Genomic DNA, 17,256 nt, shown 5'->3' with positions numbered 1-17,256 from the left:
AGCCGTAAGGTTGCCTCCCGTGCCTGATGTAAGCAAAGACGAGTCCTTTCTCATGCATCGGTGGTAGACTCACCGTGAGTTTCAACATGAGGTCATGGGTTCGAGTACCCATTGTGGTGTGTGTGGGGTGTGAGTACATGTATCAAAAAAAAAAAAAAATTTAAAAAAAAAGTGAAGAGATTGAAGATGTATAGGATAATCAATTTGTGTCTACTAAGAATAGCAGATATCACAAGTTCCTTGTCAAATGGAAGGGTAGACCAATTTCCAATTGCACGTGGATTATGACTTCCGAACTTCAACATCTCAATCCGAACTTGTACAAGAGGTACCAAGCTGCCAACTCGTCAGGGTCGAGTTTTTTCAAGCCAAGAAAAGATGATAGGTGCCTCAAAGTCTACAAGAGGAGAAGTAAGGCAGGGGTGGGGCCCATGAGTCTTCTCTAACCCCCACAGGTCAGCCAACCACTCTTGCCAGCCAAAATTGGTGGTGCGGTTAGGCCCCCTTGAGCCCAACCAGCGCACGTGTGCTTTTTGTTAAGAAAAGTCTCTTGCAAGAGTATTTTTGTAATGAGTTTTTTGCAAGGGGTATTTTGTAACAAGTCTGAGTCAGCCTAGTAGCTTTATCAAGGGTTTTCTTGGGGGAAAAGAAACAAGATCATATTTTTGTGGTTTTTGAAGAAAGAAAGAAGTTCCCTGGTACAAGTGTCAATTCCTCTTCCTTCGTCTTGGCGTTGACTCCAAGATTTTCACAGGTGATGATTCCAGTGAACCCTCTCAATTTCCCCCCCTCTAATCCTCTATAATCTTCTTCTTCCCTTCTTTTTTTAAAACCCTCTAGTCCCCGTTCTTTCTCTTTATTTCTTCATTCTTGCTGCCCATCCACTATCAAAGCTCCTCTCATAATTGAGTCTCAAAGCCCAAAAAGAATCAATATTTTGTCTTCATGCAATTATCCATCGATGGTCTACAACATCTCAGTTGAAGCACATCCACTATCCAAAACTCCTTTTGAACCAACACCTAAGATCTTTAACTTCAGTACTTATTTCCACAAGAGACCTTTGCTTCTACATACTCTATAATTCATTCATACTCTATAATTCTTTCTCCGCAGCCAGTCCAAATTAATGCAGGACCCAATGAAAGATGCATCCTTTATATTGAAAAAAGCTACTCGACTATCCTAACAATAGGTTGTTGACTGCCAGGGACATCTAAATCATACACAAGCTTTTAAAAATACACTCCACACCCACAGCATTGTTGACCAATGGACAATAGAATAATATACGGTGTCCTCAACTTCCTATATGCAACTCAATTATCCTACCAATAGTTTGTAGAAATATAGAGCTTTCGAAAATACACTACATTTTTATGGATATAAAACAAGTTGATTATCCTACCAATAGGTTGTAACTGCCAGGAACACCAATCGTAGACTCAATTATGAGAGGAGCTCTGATAGTGGATGGGCAGCAAGAATGAAGAAATTATCCATCGATGGTCTACAACATCTCAGTTGAAGCACATCCACTATCCAAAACTCCTTTTGAACCAACACCTAAGATCTTTAAACTTCAGTACTTATTTCCACAAGAGACCTTTGCTTCTACATACTCTATAATTCATTCTCCGCAGCCAGTCCACATTAAAGCAGGACCCAATGAAAGATGCATCCTTTATATTCAAAAAAGCTACTCGACTATCCTAACAATAGGTTGTTGACTGCCAGGGACATCTAAATCATACACAAGCTTTTAAAAATACACTCCACACCCACAGCATTGTTGACCAATGGACAATAGAATAATATACGGTGTCCTCAACTTCCTATATGCAACTCAATTATCCTACCAATAGTTTGTACAAATATAGAGCTTTCAAAAATACACTCTACATTTTTATGGATATAAAACAAGTTGATTATCCTACCAATAGGTTGTAACTGCCAGGGACACCAATCGTTGAACACATTGCAGGCTCAATCATCAGGAGAAGAGCCTAGGATGAGGGATTTAAGTAACACACGTGGGCGAGCACACAAACACGTGCATATAAAGTATGTGCGCTACACGTGTATAGCTTACTGCTTTTTTTTCGTCCAACTCTCATACAAAAGCCTTTTAAGGCATTGTTAAGCAATGGATGATCTAATGACATACGATGTCCTCGTCTTCCTACACACCATGCATATCCTCTCAAGTCATAGCTATCAATATCGGCAGCAATCACATGTAAGGCTAATGCAAGTGTTGTGAATGTGAGCCTCTACCACTATTTGATAAAACTTACTTTCAGCACTTATAACTGAAATTTGATACTTTCAGTGATTTCCACTTGTTCAAATCGTTTGGCAAATCCAACTTATCAAGTACTTAAATTGATTTTCGCTGAAAATATGGTTTTTTTTTTTCAGCTCCCCTCCCTTCACTTTGCTGAATGCTGAAAGTGATGGTGTATTAAAATTTCTTTTCACTTTTGCCTAAAATATCCCTAAAATTATTTCAAAATTACAATTTAGCACTTCAATTAATTTTCAGAACTTATTTTTCAGTTTTTCAAACGGCACCTAAGCCTGGGAAAAAAGGGAAGGCTGATTTCTAGTGAGCAGCCAGTTATAGAACTTTGACCATCCACCTTTTAAAAGCTAGCGTCAGATTGTTGGGAAAAGGCTATGATGATGATATGGTCAAGCTATTCAAGATAGGTGTCCGCATTTGCTTAATCAGTGCCAGACCTCCCACTACGTCAAATACACTCTATTTTTTATTTCGGTCCGACACCTCCAGATATGCATCCCTCTACCTTTAATTTTGTGCCAATGTCAAGATATTCAATATGGGCAGCACCAATAACCTGTGGTTATTGAGTTCACTCATAGGAACCACATTTCTTTCAACCAGAGGCCAATGATTCATCCACAGTTTCAAACTGTACCAAGGTAAAGGATATAACTTAGCCTCTAGCGGTCCATTTCACAGGCCTTGCGCATCACATATATACATGAACTGAGCTACGATTTCATAAAGTTAATTAGCAGGTTCAATAGGGTCATCAAAAATGAAGGCAGGATTCCTCAGCCTGACCCCTTGGCCCATTTATGATGTCTATAAAGTGTTTACCATACATTGTGCAGGTTAATGGCTAAGGACAAAGTGTTTACCATCGAATACTTATACACCAGATGAATATGATTATCAGGAACCTTAGCTCTCTATGCCTCAGTCATGCAGAATCAGTGAACCACCTATTCATCAAGTGTGAGCTTGCCTCTACTTTTCAGTGGAGGTTCTTGGGCCTTTTCCAAATACAGTGGGTGATGCCAGGATAACCGAATGCATCGTTAAACATGGAAATGGGGGATTTTATGAAAAAGAAAGAAAACCTTGTCTGGTCTATGGTCTGTATAGAGAAGATGAAATAATAGAATCTCCAATAACAGATCAGACGTGTAGATGCAATCTTCCAAAGGGCAAAATGGAAAGTCTCTTTTGTTGGTGAATACCCTCTTCCAGGGTGGTAAATGGGATATCGGGATGATATTTCAGGAATCTGAGGGGATGTCGTACCTCCATAACAATAGGTGGAATGAGATGACTCCTTGTCATACCTCCCCTACCACTCTTGTACTAGTTTTTTTTTTTTTTTTGCTGCTAATTAAAATTTTATCATTACCATTGAAAAAAAAAAAAGGCAGCTTCCATGTGTTATTTTGGCTCCAATTATAGTGACTAGATTAGGGTAGACTAAGCATTTAATTCTAGTGACAAGGTTGGGGCAGAATAAGTATTTAATCATATTCTCAATAGTAATCTAAATATATCCTGCTGCTTCAGGAGCTTTTATGGGCATATTAGGTATCAATAATAAGGATATAGATAGATGTTATTGTCTATTAATTTTAGGCTGAGTGAAACCAATCTAGTATGAGTTCGTGCAGATTTGGACTTTCAGGGGAATAAAAATTAGAAATGATTGATCCACGTAGGTGATCTGTCGACGCTAATTTATCATAAATCAGTGTGGGATTATCTGTAACTATTTGTGTCATAGAACTATTGTATTATTGAATAGAAATTCAGGTTATTCCTCTTTCTCGAGGACACTAGAGTAAGATATTTTGAGTTGATTTTCACACACTACTGTTTTGTACTCAATTCTGAATCTTTATCTACTTCTTCTGGATCTTCAACTCATAAGATGCAGCTTCTATCAATATCCAAAAGAAGCAGGCTGAAAATTTCACACTTTAGAAGTTCATAACAAGAATTAATCAACTAACATCATGATGATAAATTAGTTTAGAATGTTTTCTTTCTATCTTTCTTTCTTTTCTTTTTCTTTTTTTCTTGTTTTCTTTTTTGGTTTAGAATGCATATCAATTGAGAAAATTTCAAACCATATTTGCTAAGTATATGCCATGGCCAAAATCTACAATTAGAAATCACTTATGGTCAGCATTTTCAAGGTAAAATAGGAATGCCTAGATACCAATTGCGGAGATAATATCAACAAGCCCAATGAATTTACACAGAAACATCCACATCATGGCAACGTTTTCCATCAATGTGGAATCACGCAAAAAGATCTTGTCAAGGCCCCTCAAGAGATTCATCAAAACTAGAACATTTGCCATCAATATCTACCCATCTTCATCCTTAAAAAAATGCCCAGCATTCTGGAATTAAGACAAAAAGAGAAACAAAGAACCTACCACCACGAATGAATATGGTTACAGCCCTTGAATTTGCACACTGCTCGATATACAGCATACGGTCCTTCGTTGTTCCAAATGATTTTTCCCTAACTATCCCAGCCTAAATAGATACAATGAGAAATATTAGTCTTCCTCACAAGAAATATCTCAACCATGATCACATTAGAGAGAAAGAGAGTTGCCATAGGCAAAAGTGGGAAGTCAAGGGTGAACATGGAATTAACTGTATTTTACATTGTTCATAATAGCTAGTGGCTAAAATTTCTACATTGAAATTCAGCCGACAGCTATTATTCCGTCACCATTTTGAGCCAGTTCAACAAGAAAAAACAAGTGAGCAGACTGCCTAATAGACAAGGGCGAATTTTTCATTTGCAAAAATGCCTTTCTTTTCAATGCCATCGTTGACTTCAAATAGTGGAAAGAAAACTAGTTTTAATACAAGCCCAACAGGCATCGGTGTCTACGAACAAGAAGGTGATCAGACTATGGTAGCCATAAAAAAAAGGTTAAGCAAAATGTGATCAATGTTACCCATTCAACAAGCAAAACATAATGATCAAATGGTTAGCATCATCCAATCACTATGATTTCAGGCTATGTTATCTGCAATCAGCCCATGTCCCAATCACTTGTGGGCCACATGTACAGTGGGGACCACAGCTCATGGAACTTCTATTGCAATAGCATCTCTCATGCATATACCATATGTAAGATCGCTCATTTTGTACATTTAGTAGCACCGATAAGTCGGACTGGAAAGACTGCACAAAGTTGAGAAAAACTAACTTATTTTGTGCTTTGGAATACATTATAAGTGCACAATCACGGCATTGTAAAAAATAGCAAGACATGAACTTTGAAATTAATCTACACGTATACAGTTGAAAACTACAGCTTCTATTGAACAATAGCAATTCTTTTTTACTTCAAAAAAAAAAAAAAAAAAAAAATCAATGGTCATTTATGGTCCTTGTATATTACTTCAGCCTTATACTCTTTATTAAGCAACTAGATCTATTCGTCCCTTAACCTTGGAAGAAAATCTTGGGGTCCCAACTTAGCATCATAAAAACTACTCGCAAGAAATAGCAAACAAAGTACACAACACAAAATTATCCATCTTCATCAAATTAAAAAGGAAAACCAGAGAACGCCATGTCTAATTCGACATACCTTCCCCAGCTTTTCTGGTGTCAATTCTTGGAACCTTGGTACAATCCTTCCACCTAGATAAGTAAGCAAATTATAAATACAGTAGACTTTGAATGCACTAGCTTCAAAAACCTGTGTTCTTAATAAGGAAATGTGCAAAAAAAAAACCTGTAGCTATTGCAATAAGCTCCAACTCCACACCACCGACCCACCGAACAGCAGGCAAGTTCCGATGCATTAATAGATGATTTGCTTCATCATCAAAACCCCATTGACAGATAACCAGGGTTGCACCAACATCCTGCGAGTCAATAAAACAAAAGACAAACAGACAACATTGGAATTAGTTCACCTGAAAGAATCCAAGAGGACATAAGAAACAGTAAAACAGATCCTATAAGATGTGTTTAAATATTTACAACGACAGACCAAATTTCTAGTTGCTTGGCGACACTTCAAACACAATTAACTTAGGTTTGGTGATAAGAGAAGCAGGTTGATTTAGTATTCTGATCTAAGATTTCAAGTGACAGCAATTAACAAAACAGAAAAGGCCAAATTCAAAGGAAAATTTACACATGTTACATATGCCAAGGAACCTGAGTTCTAGTGGGTACAAGGACAGCATAGTGCTATAAAAGTAGCTTACGAAGGATAAAGAACCAGTTTTGATTTGAAGTGTTTAATAGAATCTGTAAGGATAGCTTACCTTGCATTTTTTAACCATGTCATCAAAGTATTTCTGCTCTTGCTGACGTAAAGTCTGGAACTTCTCCACTGTGTCAATATCCACCTTATGCTTTGTCTTTGGTTTAGGTGGCTCAAATGGACAAGTCAAAATAGCAATCTTGGCATCTTCAATTTTCTTTGGCATCTGTGGATGACTCATATCCTTGTCGACAACTATTCCATAGATTAGCTCAGTATCTTCCAATTTCCCTCCTACCTTTCCTTCAACTTTAATCAAATCCAAATTAACATCCTTCCGCTCTAAATCTGCAACAGCCATGACTGCTTTAACAGCAATCTCAGCTAAGGTGCGCTTGCATCGATTCACACTGCAAAAAAGTTCCAAAAGTCAATGCCTCCTATTCAAATAAGGCTTATAGAACTTGTATAAAAGAAGTATACAATCAGGCAGTTCAGTTACAAGTAAAACAACATGGTTCATAGTAAAAGTATGAAGACTTCTGGCCTTTGGATGGTCGGTGGGTAAAAATAAGGTCCTCACGGTGGACAACTTGAAGGAAAGGGGTATGCGTATCACAAATATTTGTGTGTTGTATGGTTGATGCTGAAACGGTAGACCATCTCTTCATTCACTGTCCCTTCTTCCAACCGATTTGGATTTACATTCTATCTCGCTTTCACTTTTCCTGGGTTTTCCCGGCTGATGTTCGTAGCCTCTTTCTAGCTTGGTGTGGCGCTTGGTGTGGTAAGAGGCAATCCAAAATCTGGAGAATCTCCCTTCTAGCAGTTTCGTGCTCTGTGTGGGAAGAAAGGAACGACAGATGCTTCAATGGGAACTCAAAGTCGATAGAATGTGTAGTTCAAAGGGTGACTTATTTCATAGCGGAATGGTCTGCTTCTGTTGAAAAGTTTCAATCTTGTAATCTTTCTTTTTTGGCCTCCTAGTTGTTCCGCCTTCTCAGTGGATCAGCAGCCTCTTCTTTGTTTCAGTTCCTTTTTCTTTCAATGAAATTTATGTTACCTTTCAAAAAAAAAAAAAAAAAGTATGGAGACTTCTGGAATGAAGGTAACTTTGAAAAATAAGTTGCAGTGTTCTCTTTCACCAAAGGACACTGTTTACTCCAACCTCTGTTCTTCCTTTCATGTTTTCTATCTAATGTTGGCAGTAACAAAATACAATCATAAAGGATCACCACAAATCCGTAAATTGCAGAATTCTTTGCTCTAAAAGCAGTGACTGGTGTCTATTTCTTTCTGTTCCCTTCTCCTTATGCTCAAGTCATCATGTTTGTGGTGAAATACAATAACTGATGCACACCACAAATCCTCTCTTCTTCCTTTTTTTTATCCTACTCCCCTTCAAATTCTTTATTTTCACTTTCTTATTGATCCTCATCTATTCTCCCAGCTTCACAAGCTTTGCATGTCTTTCTTCTTTCTCACATCCAAGGTGTCCCATATCGGTATCGGTTGGGGTAACGGTGACCTCCAAAACCGATACGGATACGGGGGCGTAACGGCCCGTAACGGCGCAAAAAATTTTTTTTGCCAAAAAAATATGAAAAAATATGGATTAAATCTGGAATATTCTAAGCATTCCAAATATGTATTCATTTATAAATTGGAACATGTTTATGGTGGTGTAACGGTCCACTCTTTGGTGAGAAGTTGTATCGGACTGTCTGATGAATTTATGAACCAGATAACCTGAATTTGACTACAAAATTCATATATTTAATTTTCTAACTATCTACTATCAATGATAGATATATTAGAATGAATGTAATATGAAAATATCTTACATTTAGGTGTTTGCAATTATTTTTGAGGGCCAAAATTCATGCGTAAATAGAAAAAAATATATAAAAAAAATATAAAATGGCACCCCAAATATGTAAAATGCACATTAACATGTTCTACTATGATTAACACATCATATGACATCATTAAAACAGCAAAAGAATCATTAAAAAATAATTTTTCGAATTTTCAAAAAAAGGGCCGAAATAAATGCGTAAATAGAAAAAAATATTTAAAAAATATAAAATGGCACCCCAAATATGTAAAATGCACATTAACATGTTCTACTATGATTAACACATCATATGACATCATTAAAACAGCAAAAGAATCATTAAAAAATAATTTTTCGAATTTTCAAAAAAAGGGCCGAAATAAATGCGTAAATAGAAAAAAATATAAAATGGCACCCCAAATCTGTAAAATGCATATTAACATGTTCTACTATGATTAACACATCATATGGCATCATTAAAACAGAAAAAGAATCATTAAAAAATGATTTTTAGAATTTTCAAAAAAAGGGCCAAAATAAATGCGTAAATAGAAAAAAATATAAAAATATATATAAAATGGCACCCCAAATCTGTAAAATGCACATTAACATGTTCTACTATGATTAACACATCATATGACGTCATTAAAACAGCAAAAGAATCATTAAAAAATGATTTTTCAAATTTTCAAAAATAGGGCCAAAATAAATGCGTAAATAGAAAAAAATATTTAAAAAATATAAAATGGCACCCCAAATCTGTAAAATGCACATTAACATGTTCTACTATGATTAACACATCAAATGGCATGATTAAAACAGCAAAACAACCATTAAAATTTGATTTTTCGAATTTTAAAAAAAGGGGCCAAAATTCATGCGTAAATAGAAAAAAATATTAAAAAATTATTAAATGGCACCCAAATCTGTAAAATGTACATTAACATGTTCTACTATGATTAACACATCATATGACATGATTAAAACAGCAAAACATATTAAAAAAAGTATAAATACCTATTTTTGACGAATTTCTGAAAAATGGCCCACCGAGCTTTGATTCAAAAAAATCTGTAATATAATGTGTTTTTATCTCAAATACCTAGCTAAGGTTGGTCGAAATTAGTAGTAGAAGGAGTGAAAAACAATTTGGAAGCAAGAGGTTTCAAAAAAACAGCAAAAAATGAGCTAAAAATGAAAAAAAAAAAAAGTTACCGTTACGGGCCCGTATCGGCCGATACGGGTACAAAAAATCGTATCGGCCGATACGGCCCCGAAACGGGTAACGGTTCGCACCGTTACCGTTACGTATCGGCCGATACGGCCGATACGTAACCGATTTGGCACACCCTGCTCACATCTCTTCCCTTCCAGAAACAAGAAATGTTGAACAGTTTCAGTTGCAGAGTAAGTTTGAAAAACTTGTGATTCTTTTCCTTTTCCTATGTTTCTGAAACATATCCAAAATAAAATGGGAAAGCTCCAAATCCTCTTATGGCGGGCGCAAAAACCTACCAAAGGGTGATAATTTGACAAAAGGAACCAACAAAAGATGTACATATGAAGACTATCTAACCTAATTGCAGAAGGAAAAAAGGAGGGAGGGAGAGAGAGAGAGAGAGAGAGAGAGAGAGAGAATCTAACCTAATTACAAATGGTCAGTATGCTGAGTGATTTACGGAATGAACATTATAAATAAAGCCATGTAATGATGCATATTTTATATGGAGCAATTGGATTACATTGGGGCCAATTTACAGAACTACGACATATCCTTCCATAAAGGTTGACCAATGTCATAGAGGAATGTTTTTATCTTGGTAAATACCCAAATGCCGTTTCAACATGTTCACAGGAAGCAAATTTTCAAGTGCATTGTCCAGCTATGAGGACATAATCCATCTAAGTGGGTAGTTGGACTCAGTATCCCATTCTCTGGTGTTATGTTGTATTGTAAGATCTTTCTAGTTTCTTCATTCTTGCATCTTCCCTTTAACTTAGTAGCAATGTTTTAAATATCAACAATATTGGCCAATATATCCCACAATATATCTTGTATCCCACTTGTGCGATACGAAACACACTGGTAGTGCCAATACATCCTAAATGTTCGATCCGGTGAGCATTTTCAATTTCTGATCCTTTTTTTTTTGTTAAAATTATGTTAAATCAGTGTCAAATGGTTACAAATCCATTGGTTCTTCATATTTTGCATGAAAAATCATGGAGTTGGAGCTTTGATTTCGATATTCATTGGTTTTTCATGTTGTCCATGTTTTTTTCAAAATTTTCCTTGAACCAGCTGTCAATTGAGACGAGTATTTGATGAAATAATCATCACAAACACTCTAATTTCAAAATTTGAGTGTAGGTGTTCTGATTTGAGGAAAATTCAAAATTTTCCCAATTTTCCCAAATTGCTTGCAATTTTGCACTCCAAATATGAAATCAAGCATGTATGATGGCTCATCTACTCATTTGTTAAGTCCTTGTCAATTTTCAGTAAATAAAAATCATGTTTTAATTAAAAATGAATAAAAAATATTAAAATATTATTTTTTTCCAAAATTTCCCTTCAACCATTTTCCCCATGTTTTCCCAAAAAGTGTGATAAATTACATGAAAATCACAAAAAAAAGCCCTTCCGACACAATGCTTAGTAGTGCAAGCGAAAGAATGGAACGTGATTGTAGATAACAAAGTTTCGACAACTTTATGTCAACAAAAATGACCAAGTCATAAAAATAATAATAATAAATAAAGACTCCTCTTCTCTCCATCCCAATATCCAACACAAAAATTGGATTCCTAATAATAGATTTCCAAAACTTGGCAAACCATCTTAAATATGGGAAACATAAAAAGGTTAAATTTTGGGAATTCATTTCCCATCCCTTCCTAGGATCCAAACACAAGTTCGCCCTCATTTCACAAGGGCTGGGTTCCTAGGAGCCAAATGACCCCTTATTGTTATTCTCCATTAGTGACATGTTCCATGAAAAAGTGTTGTGGGACGTGATTCCAATGGGTGCATGCAGCATACCCTTGGGGATGCCATGGCTCCATAATTGTTATACACTACCCCATGGAAAAGTAACATGCACCCCAAGATTTTAATAGGCGTGGAGAACAATTGAGGAGGACAGTGATCAGCCCTTACAAGTTGAGGCATGAGCCTTGCAGCTCGCTGAGGCGTAAGCCTCATAAACTAAATTAAAAGATGTTAAAATAGCAAAATTGAAAATGTAGAAAAGTTGAAAAATGAATATAATAATAATAATAATAATAAATTAAATGGTAAGCAAATAAACAGTGGAGTATGCTATGGACTTTGCATGTGGCATCAAGCGCGCATGCACACATCTTGTATGAGATTTCAAGTACAAATTAAAGACAGACAATCATACCAAATGACCAATGAGAAGTTCAAAATAATGAGCAACAAAAAATACTAAGACCAAAGTTATTGAACAAGCCGTAAAATCAGTCTCAAACCAAATAGCCAATGCAAAAACCCAAATCAGTCTCAAATCAAGTAAAGCTCAATGGAACAAGCCTCAAAATTCAAACTTTCTTATGACAAGTTCCCAATTTTAAAATATAAAAATACTAGGTCAAATTCTATACCACATTGCTTGTACAAAACACTATTTTAAATACCATTGGTATAGGCCAAAATGTCGACAGATATTCCAGTATCAATGGGTTGTCATTACCAAACCATTGTGGAATAGAATTTTTAGAAGACTTCGACAATAATATCATTTGACATTGACTGATATATTGTGGTATTTGCGATATTTGTTAAATATCATGCACTATGTGCAACATTCTTCCTACATATTATCGATATTTTGCAGCACTTGGAAATTGTGACCGAAAACAACTTAAATCAGTAAAAAACTGTCGTTTATCCTGAAATTTTTTGAGGATTCTCTTTGTAGTTTCATTTCAGCAACTGCTCTTGAGTTATTTCAAATCAGTGTTTTAAAAAGCGCGTAGTGTATTGCATACCGTTCAGCCCTCTACAGTGTGTAGTGTAAGCTACACGATACTTCTATTTCTAAGTTAAAATAATAGGAAAAAAATGATAAATATTGTGAATAAATACTATTTTTTTTAAAGCCTAAAAATGCTTCATTTTTTCACATAAAAACATGTTCAAAACAAAGTTATTAATTATCACTTATCAAAGTCAATCTATTTATATTTAAACCAACTGTTGCATGGTGGCCCACATGATGGTTCGATCAACCATAGAAATAATAGAGACCACTACACACTAGACAAATGCTTGTAGAACAAGCTTTTTCTACAATATTGCACAGTACCGACTCCCAAAAATGAAAAAAAAAAAAATGGAAAATAGAATTGAAAGACACTCTAAATCGAATTTTCTTTTTTGAAAAGATAACTCTAAATCACTATTAAATCAATGAAAATATATTTTTACCAAAAAGTTATTAACTGAGATAGAGACTAAAAGAAATACCTATAGTTAGCTTTAAATCAATCAAAAACCACAAATCTTCAGCTCCATAGCCGTACACACTTCAAAAGGGGAATCTCGAAGTTCTTCTTTATTTGGGCTCCAATGCCCATGAAACTTCAGCCGTAGGACCTCTCAGGACCGATCAATGCCCTAAAGCTTTGTCTCTAAGAGGTTCCTTAGATTGGGAGAATCGAAGATAGGAAGTTTGGTGGAAAGAAGGCTTGCCGTCAAGGATATTAGGGCTTTCAAAAGAAAGCTTTTTGTCAAATAACCACTTGCTATAACAGCTCGAGCCATTAGAGGATGGTTTATCAGTGTATATTAAGGGACTCCAACACTCCCCTGCACGTGCGTGGTGGAACTCCACACGGGAACATACTGGGCAAGGTGGAGGGACACTCACACCATAAACAATGGCCCCCCATAAATAACCACTTGCTCTAAAAGCTCCAACCATTAGAGGATGGTGTATCAATGTATATCAAGGGACTAACACTTTTAAATCCCTCTTTCGAAACCCATTTCTTTTAAAACATTTTGAAGTATGACTAAGTGTGTTTCACACCGTTTAGAAAACTCATAAATTTTCAACCGTACACGTGTAGGCCCTTGTATAGATGGTTAAAACTATCTAACATGGTATATGTACAAATATTCTTCATCAACAATAGGACCCACCATTTGGATCGTCTTAATACTTCTAAATCATTGTTGTCACGTGTCAAAAGGATTGCTCACCACCAGTTACATCAGCAGCTAAACTAACATTACTAAATAAAAGGAGTTTTTTTTAAAATAAAATTGGCAATATGGTGCAGTGTAAGCGACACGCTACAAGCTTGTAGCATATGCTACAGTACATATAGCATACACAACATGGGAACTACACTATGTTGCGTACACTGCACGCTATGTAGCGACGCTATTTAAAACAATGTTTCAAATCAAAACAGGAATGTGGAGGAGATTTCCTAATCCGAGGGGGATTCTACAGCATAGTTTTGTCCAACATCATGTGGTTTTCTCCCCTAAAAGATGGAAAACTATTTTATTTTTTTTCTTTGAGAGATAACTAAAATTTTATTAAAAAGAACCAAAGCAAAACAAAACAAGAAAGCGAAAAGCCGCCGAAAGGGCAGCCCAGCTACAACCCCAAAAATAGAAAATCGCATCCTTTAAGCTATCAATGATGGAAGCCCACTCGACAATGAGCATTCTAACCTTAAAGGAAACACCCTCCGCTGACTTACTCTCTCCTCTGGAACATCTAGCATTTCTTTCTTACCAAATGGACCACCAGACAGCAAGCAAGGAAATTCTCTATAAAATCATCATTTCTTTCCCAAGACTGACTGTGCCAAGCTTCCAAAAGATCTCCCACAGACTCCAAAAGAGACCACATCACATTAAAACGAGACAAAATGCCTGACCGTATTAAGCTGATAAAGCGGCAATCCACGAACAAAGTATCAACCAATTCCCCATCCCCCATACAGCATAAACAAATATTCAGAAGGATCATCCCTCTTTTTCAAACGTTATCCAAGGTCAAAACCTTCTTTCTTCCTATTAACCACATAAATGCAGCAATCTTGGGAGGGACTTGATAATGCCAATCATACGTAGTGTGAGCCTCAACCCTAGGCAAGGCTTCTACAATTAGAAAGGAGTAGAAGGATAGAACCAAGAAACTACCAGATTTGTCAAGTCTCCAAAGCATATTGTCCAAAGAAGAAGGATTCAGGAGGCATAAGTGGATACGATTAAGAAGGGCTACAAATTCTTCTACCTCTTTGTCACGCAAGTAGAATCAACATGGAGAGTCCCAAAGTACCTCTTCCCCCATCAAGGAAAAGTAATCCAAATTTGCAATAGAAGGATCCGAGGCAAGGCGGTAGATTCGAGGAAAATCATATTTTAAAGGAGAATCACCTAGCCACACATCTTCCCAAAAACGAATTCTCTCTCCGTTCCCAAGAGAGAAACTGATACTATTTATCAAAGTTGCCTTGACGTTGAACGCACCTTTGCACAAAGCTAACATCCAATAATAAGAAGAATCCCTCGACCACCAACCATCCTCGGAACATCCACAAAATTTTGATAACCTCTTTCCAAAGCGCCCCATCTTCCTTCCCGAACCTCCATAGCCATTTCCCAAGCTACGCCAAACTTATAGCTTTAAGGTCTTTTCTACCCGCCCCCCTCCTTCGTAAACATTGCTCCAACACAAAAGATGGAATTTCTTTTTATCTTCCACCCGATGCAATAAAAAGCCACGCCTTAATTTCTCAACCCTTGAAAGAACCAACTCTGGGCATTTAAAAACTGGCATAAAATAAAGGGGAAGGTTGGAGAGGGTAGCCTTGATAAGCATAATATGGCCACCAATAGAAAGACACCAACATTGTCATCTGGTCAATACTTTTTTGAACCGTTCGACAACCATATCCCAAAGATGTTTTGTTGGCTTGCCAATGCATAACAAAAGGCCCACGAAGCTAGTCGGGAGCTCCCCAATTGCGCATCTGAAGATATATGTCAACATTTGAGTTTCCTCTACCCCCATATGAACCCCAAACATCTTACTTTTTGAAATATTAACCTTTAATCCCAAAACTCCCTCAAAGCAACGAACAATAGTTCTCAAATTCTCCATAATAGATGGATCTACATCACAAAACAAAAGCATCATCCGCAAATTGGAGGTGAGAGATTGGCGACGCCATGCCTTCAATTTTAAAGCCCTTAATAACAACTTCCCCCTGCACTTATCAAGCATTATTGCCAAAGCCTCAACAATAATAACAAAAAGGAAAGGAGATAAAGGGCCACCTTGCCAAAGGCCTCTAGAACTCTTGAAGAAGCCTTTGGAAGATAAATTAAGCAAAACAAAAAATCGGGTTGATCCTACACATTCCCTAACCCACCTCCGCCACTTCACACTGAATCTAAGACATTGCAACACATAATCCAAGAACCCCCAGTCAACATGATCATATATATGCCTTTTCCACATCCAACTTGCATAGGATGCCTCTAGCTCTAGATCTATGCCTAGGATCCAATATCTTATACAGGCCACCCAAGAGTCTTATGAGCCTAAAATTTTTCAAAGAGTCCACTCTTGCAACTTTTGGAATTGTAGCAATAAAGGAGGCCCCAAGATCATTTCAAAGATTACCCTTGTTGAAAAATTCAAGCATAAATTCTATGACGTCCGATTTGACCGTCTCCCAAAAAACTTGATAAAACATCATGGGAAACCCATCCGGACCGGGAGCTTTATCTCCTACCAGTGAATCTATGACACTTTGCACCTCTTCTAAGGAAAATGGTGATTCCAGAGAGCAAGCTTCCTCTCTCTAACGGCCTCTTGAACTGCAAGAGATCCAATCTCAGTCTATTCCTATCCTCCCGATGGAGAAGATCGGAATAGAAACTAGTAACCTCTTCCGCAAGACAATCTAGTAACCTCTTCTACAAGACAATCATTGTCTTCTATTCGTTCCTAATAAATCAACAGGCTGCTAATTTTGTTAAATCTAAAGCACGCACTAGCAATGTCATGAACTATTAACAAAGTTTTCTTTGAAGTCTTTAGTGTTCTAAGTGTGTAATCATTTTAACATCTCAGAAAGTTTCAGCAAATTCCACCATTTTTTCCAAAAGTTCCCAAAGTTATGCTCAAACTGCAACTTTACACAATATCTATGATATCCCACAATATTTCCCATTCTCAAAGGTGTGGTACCAAGTGCAATATTGATACCAATAGTATACTACAAGATGAATCAATTTTTTTAAGGGTGAATAATTTATTTAAGGGTCGAGGCCAAAAAGCTTAAAGCAATAGAAAAAAAAAACATAAAAACAATAGAAAAGGAAGCTAAGAAAGATACAAGGGCAAAAAACTCAAACCCAAACCCAAACCCAACCCACAGACTCTTAAGTCTTAACCCAGCCAGTGCTCTTAAGTCTTAACCTAGCCAGTGCCCATTCCCTAATGAATTGAAGCACCTTATACAAGACACTACTAACCAAGCTATTTACATCAATGAAGCAACAATTATTTCTTTCCAACTAGATGGACCACGTAACTACCAGCAGACCTAGCCTCCAACTCTTCTTTCTAAGCTTCCCTCTAGCTCTAGCATCCCAAGACTTGATATGGGCCTTGATCGAATAAGGGAACACTTAGGAAACCTCCACATAGAGTGGGAATCCCATTTCAGACTGCTGAGGCAAAGGGGCAATGAAGGAGAAGTTGGGAAACAAATTCTGCATCTTGCAAACATAGGAGGCACACATTTGGAAGATACAGACCCTTCTTTTGGAGGATATATGTGGTAAGAATACGACTCCTGCCAGCAAGCCATGCTAAGGCAGAGACTTTCGAAGG

At 36.8% G+C, this 17,256-nt stretch overlaps 1 protein-coding gene across 1 annotated transcript in view; it reads right to left on the bottom strand.

Moving 5' to 3' along the window:
- The window catches only part of LOC131246185 (T-complex protein 1 subunit epsilon), a 37,022-nt gene that overhangs the window by 9,963 nt on the left and 9,803 nt on the right, over nucleotides 1–17,256 (bottom strand). Inside the window, exons 3-6 of the mRNA XM_058246093.1 lie at nucleotides 6,587–6,935; nucleotides 6,046–6,178; nucleotides 5,899–5,951; nucleotides 4,720–4,822 (exon numbers count right to left, since the gene is read on the bottom strand). Of these exons, the coding sequence (XP_058102076.1) occupies nucleotides 4,720–4,822; nucleotides 5,899–5,951; nucleotides 6,046–6,178; nucleotides 6,587–6,935 (638 nt within the window). The remainder of the gene's footprint in view (nucleotides 1–4,719; nucleotides 4,823–5,898; nucleotides 5,952–6,045; nucleotides 6,179–6,586; nucleotides 6,936–17,256) is intronic.

The sequence above is a fragment of the Magnolia sinica genome, chromosome 5 (assembly GCF_029962835.1).
Source record: "Magnolia sinica isolate HGM2019 chromosome 5, MsV1, whole genome shotgun sequence".
In the NCBI taxonomy this organism is placed as follows: Eukaryota; Viridiplantae; Streptophyta; class Magnoliopsida; order Magnoliales; family Magnoliaceae; genus Magnolia; species Magnolia sinica.
This window is presented reverse-complemented; position numbering and strand designations above follow the sequence as displayed.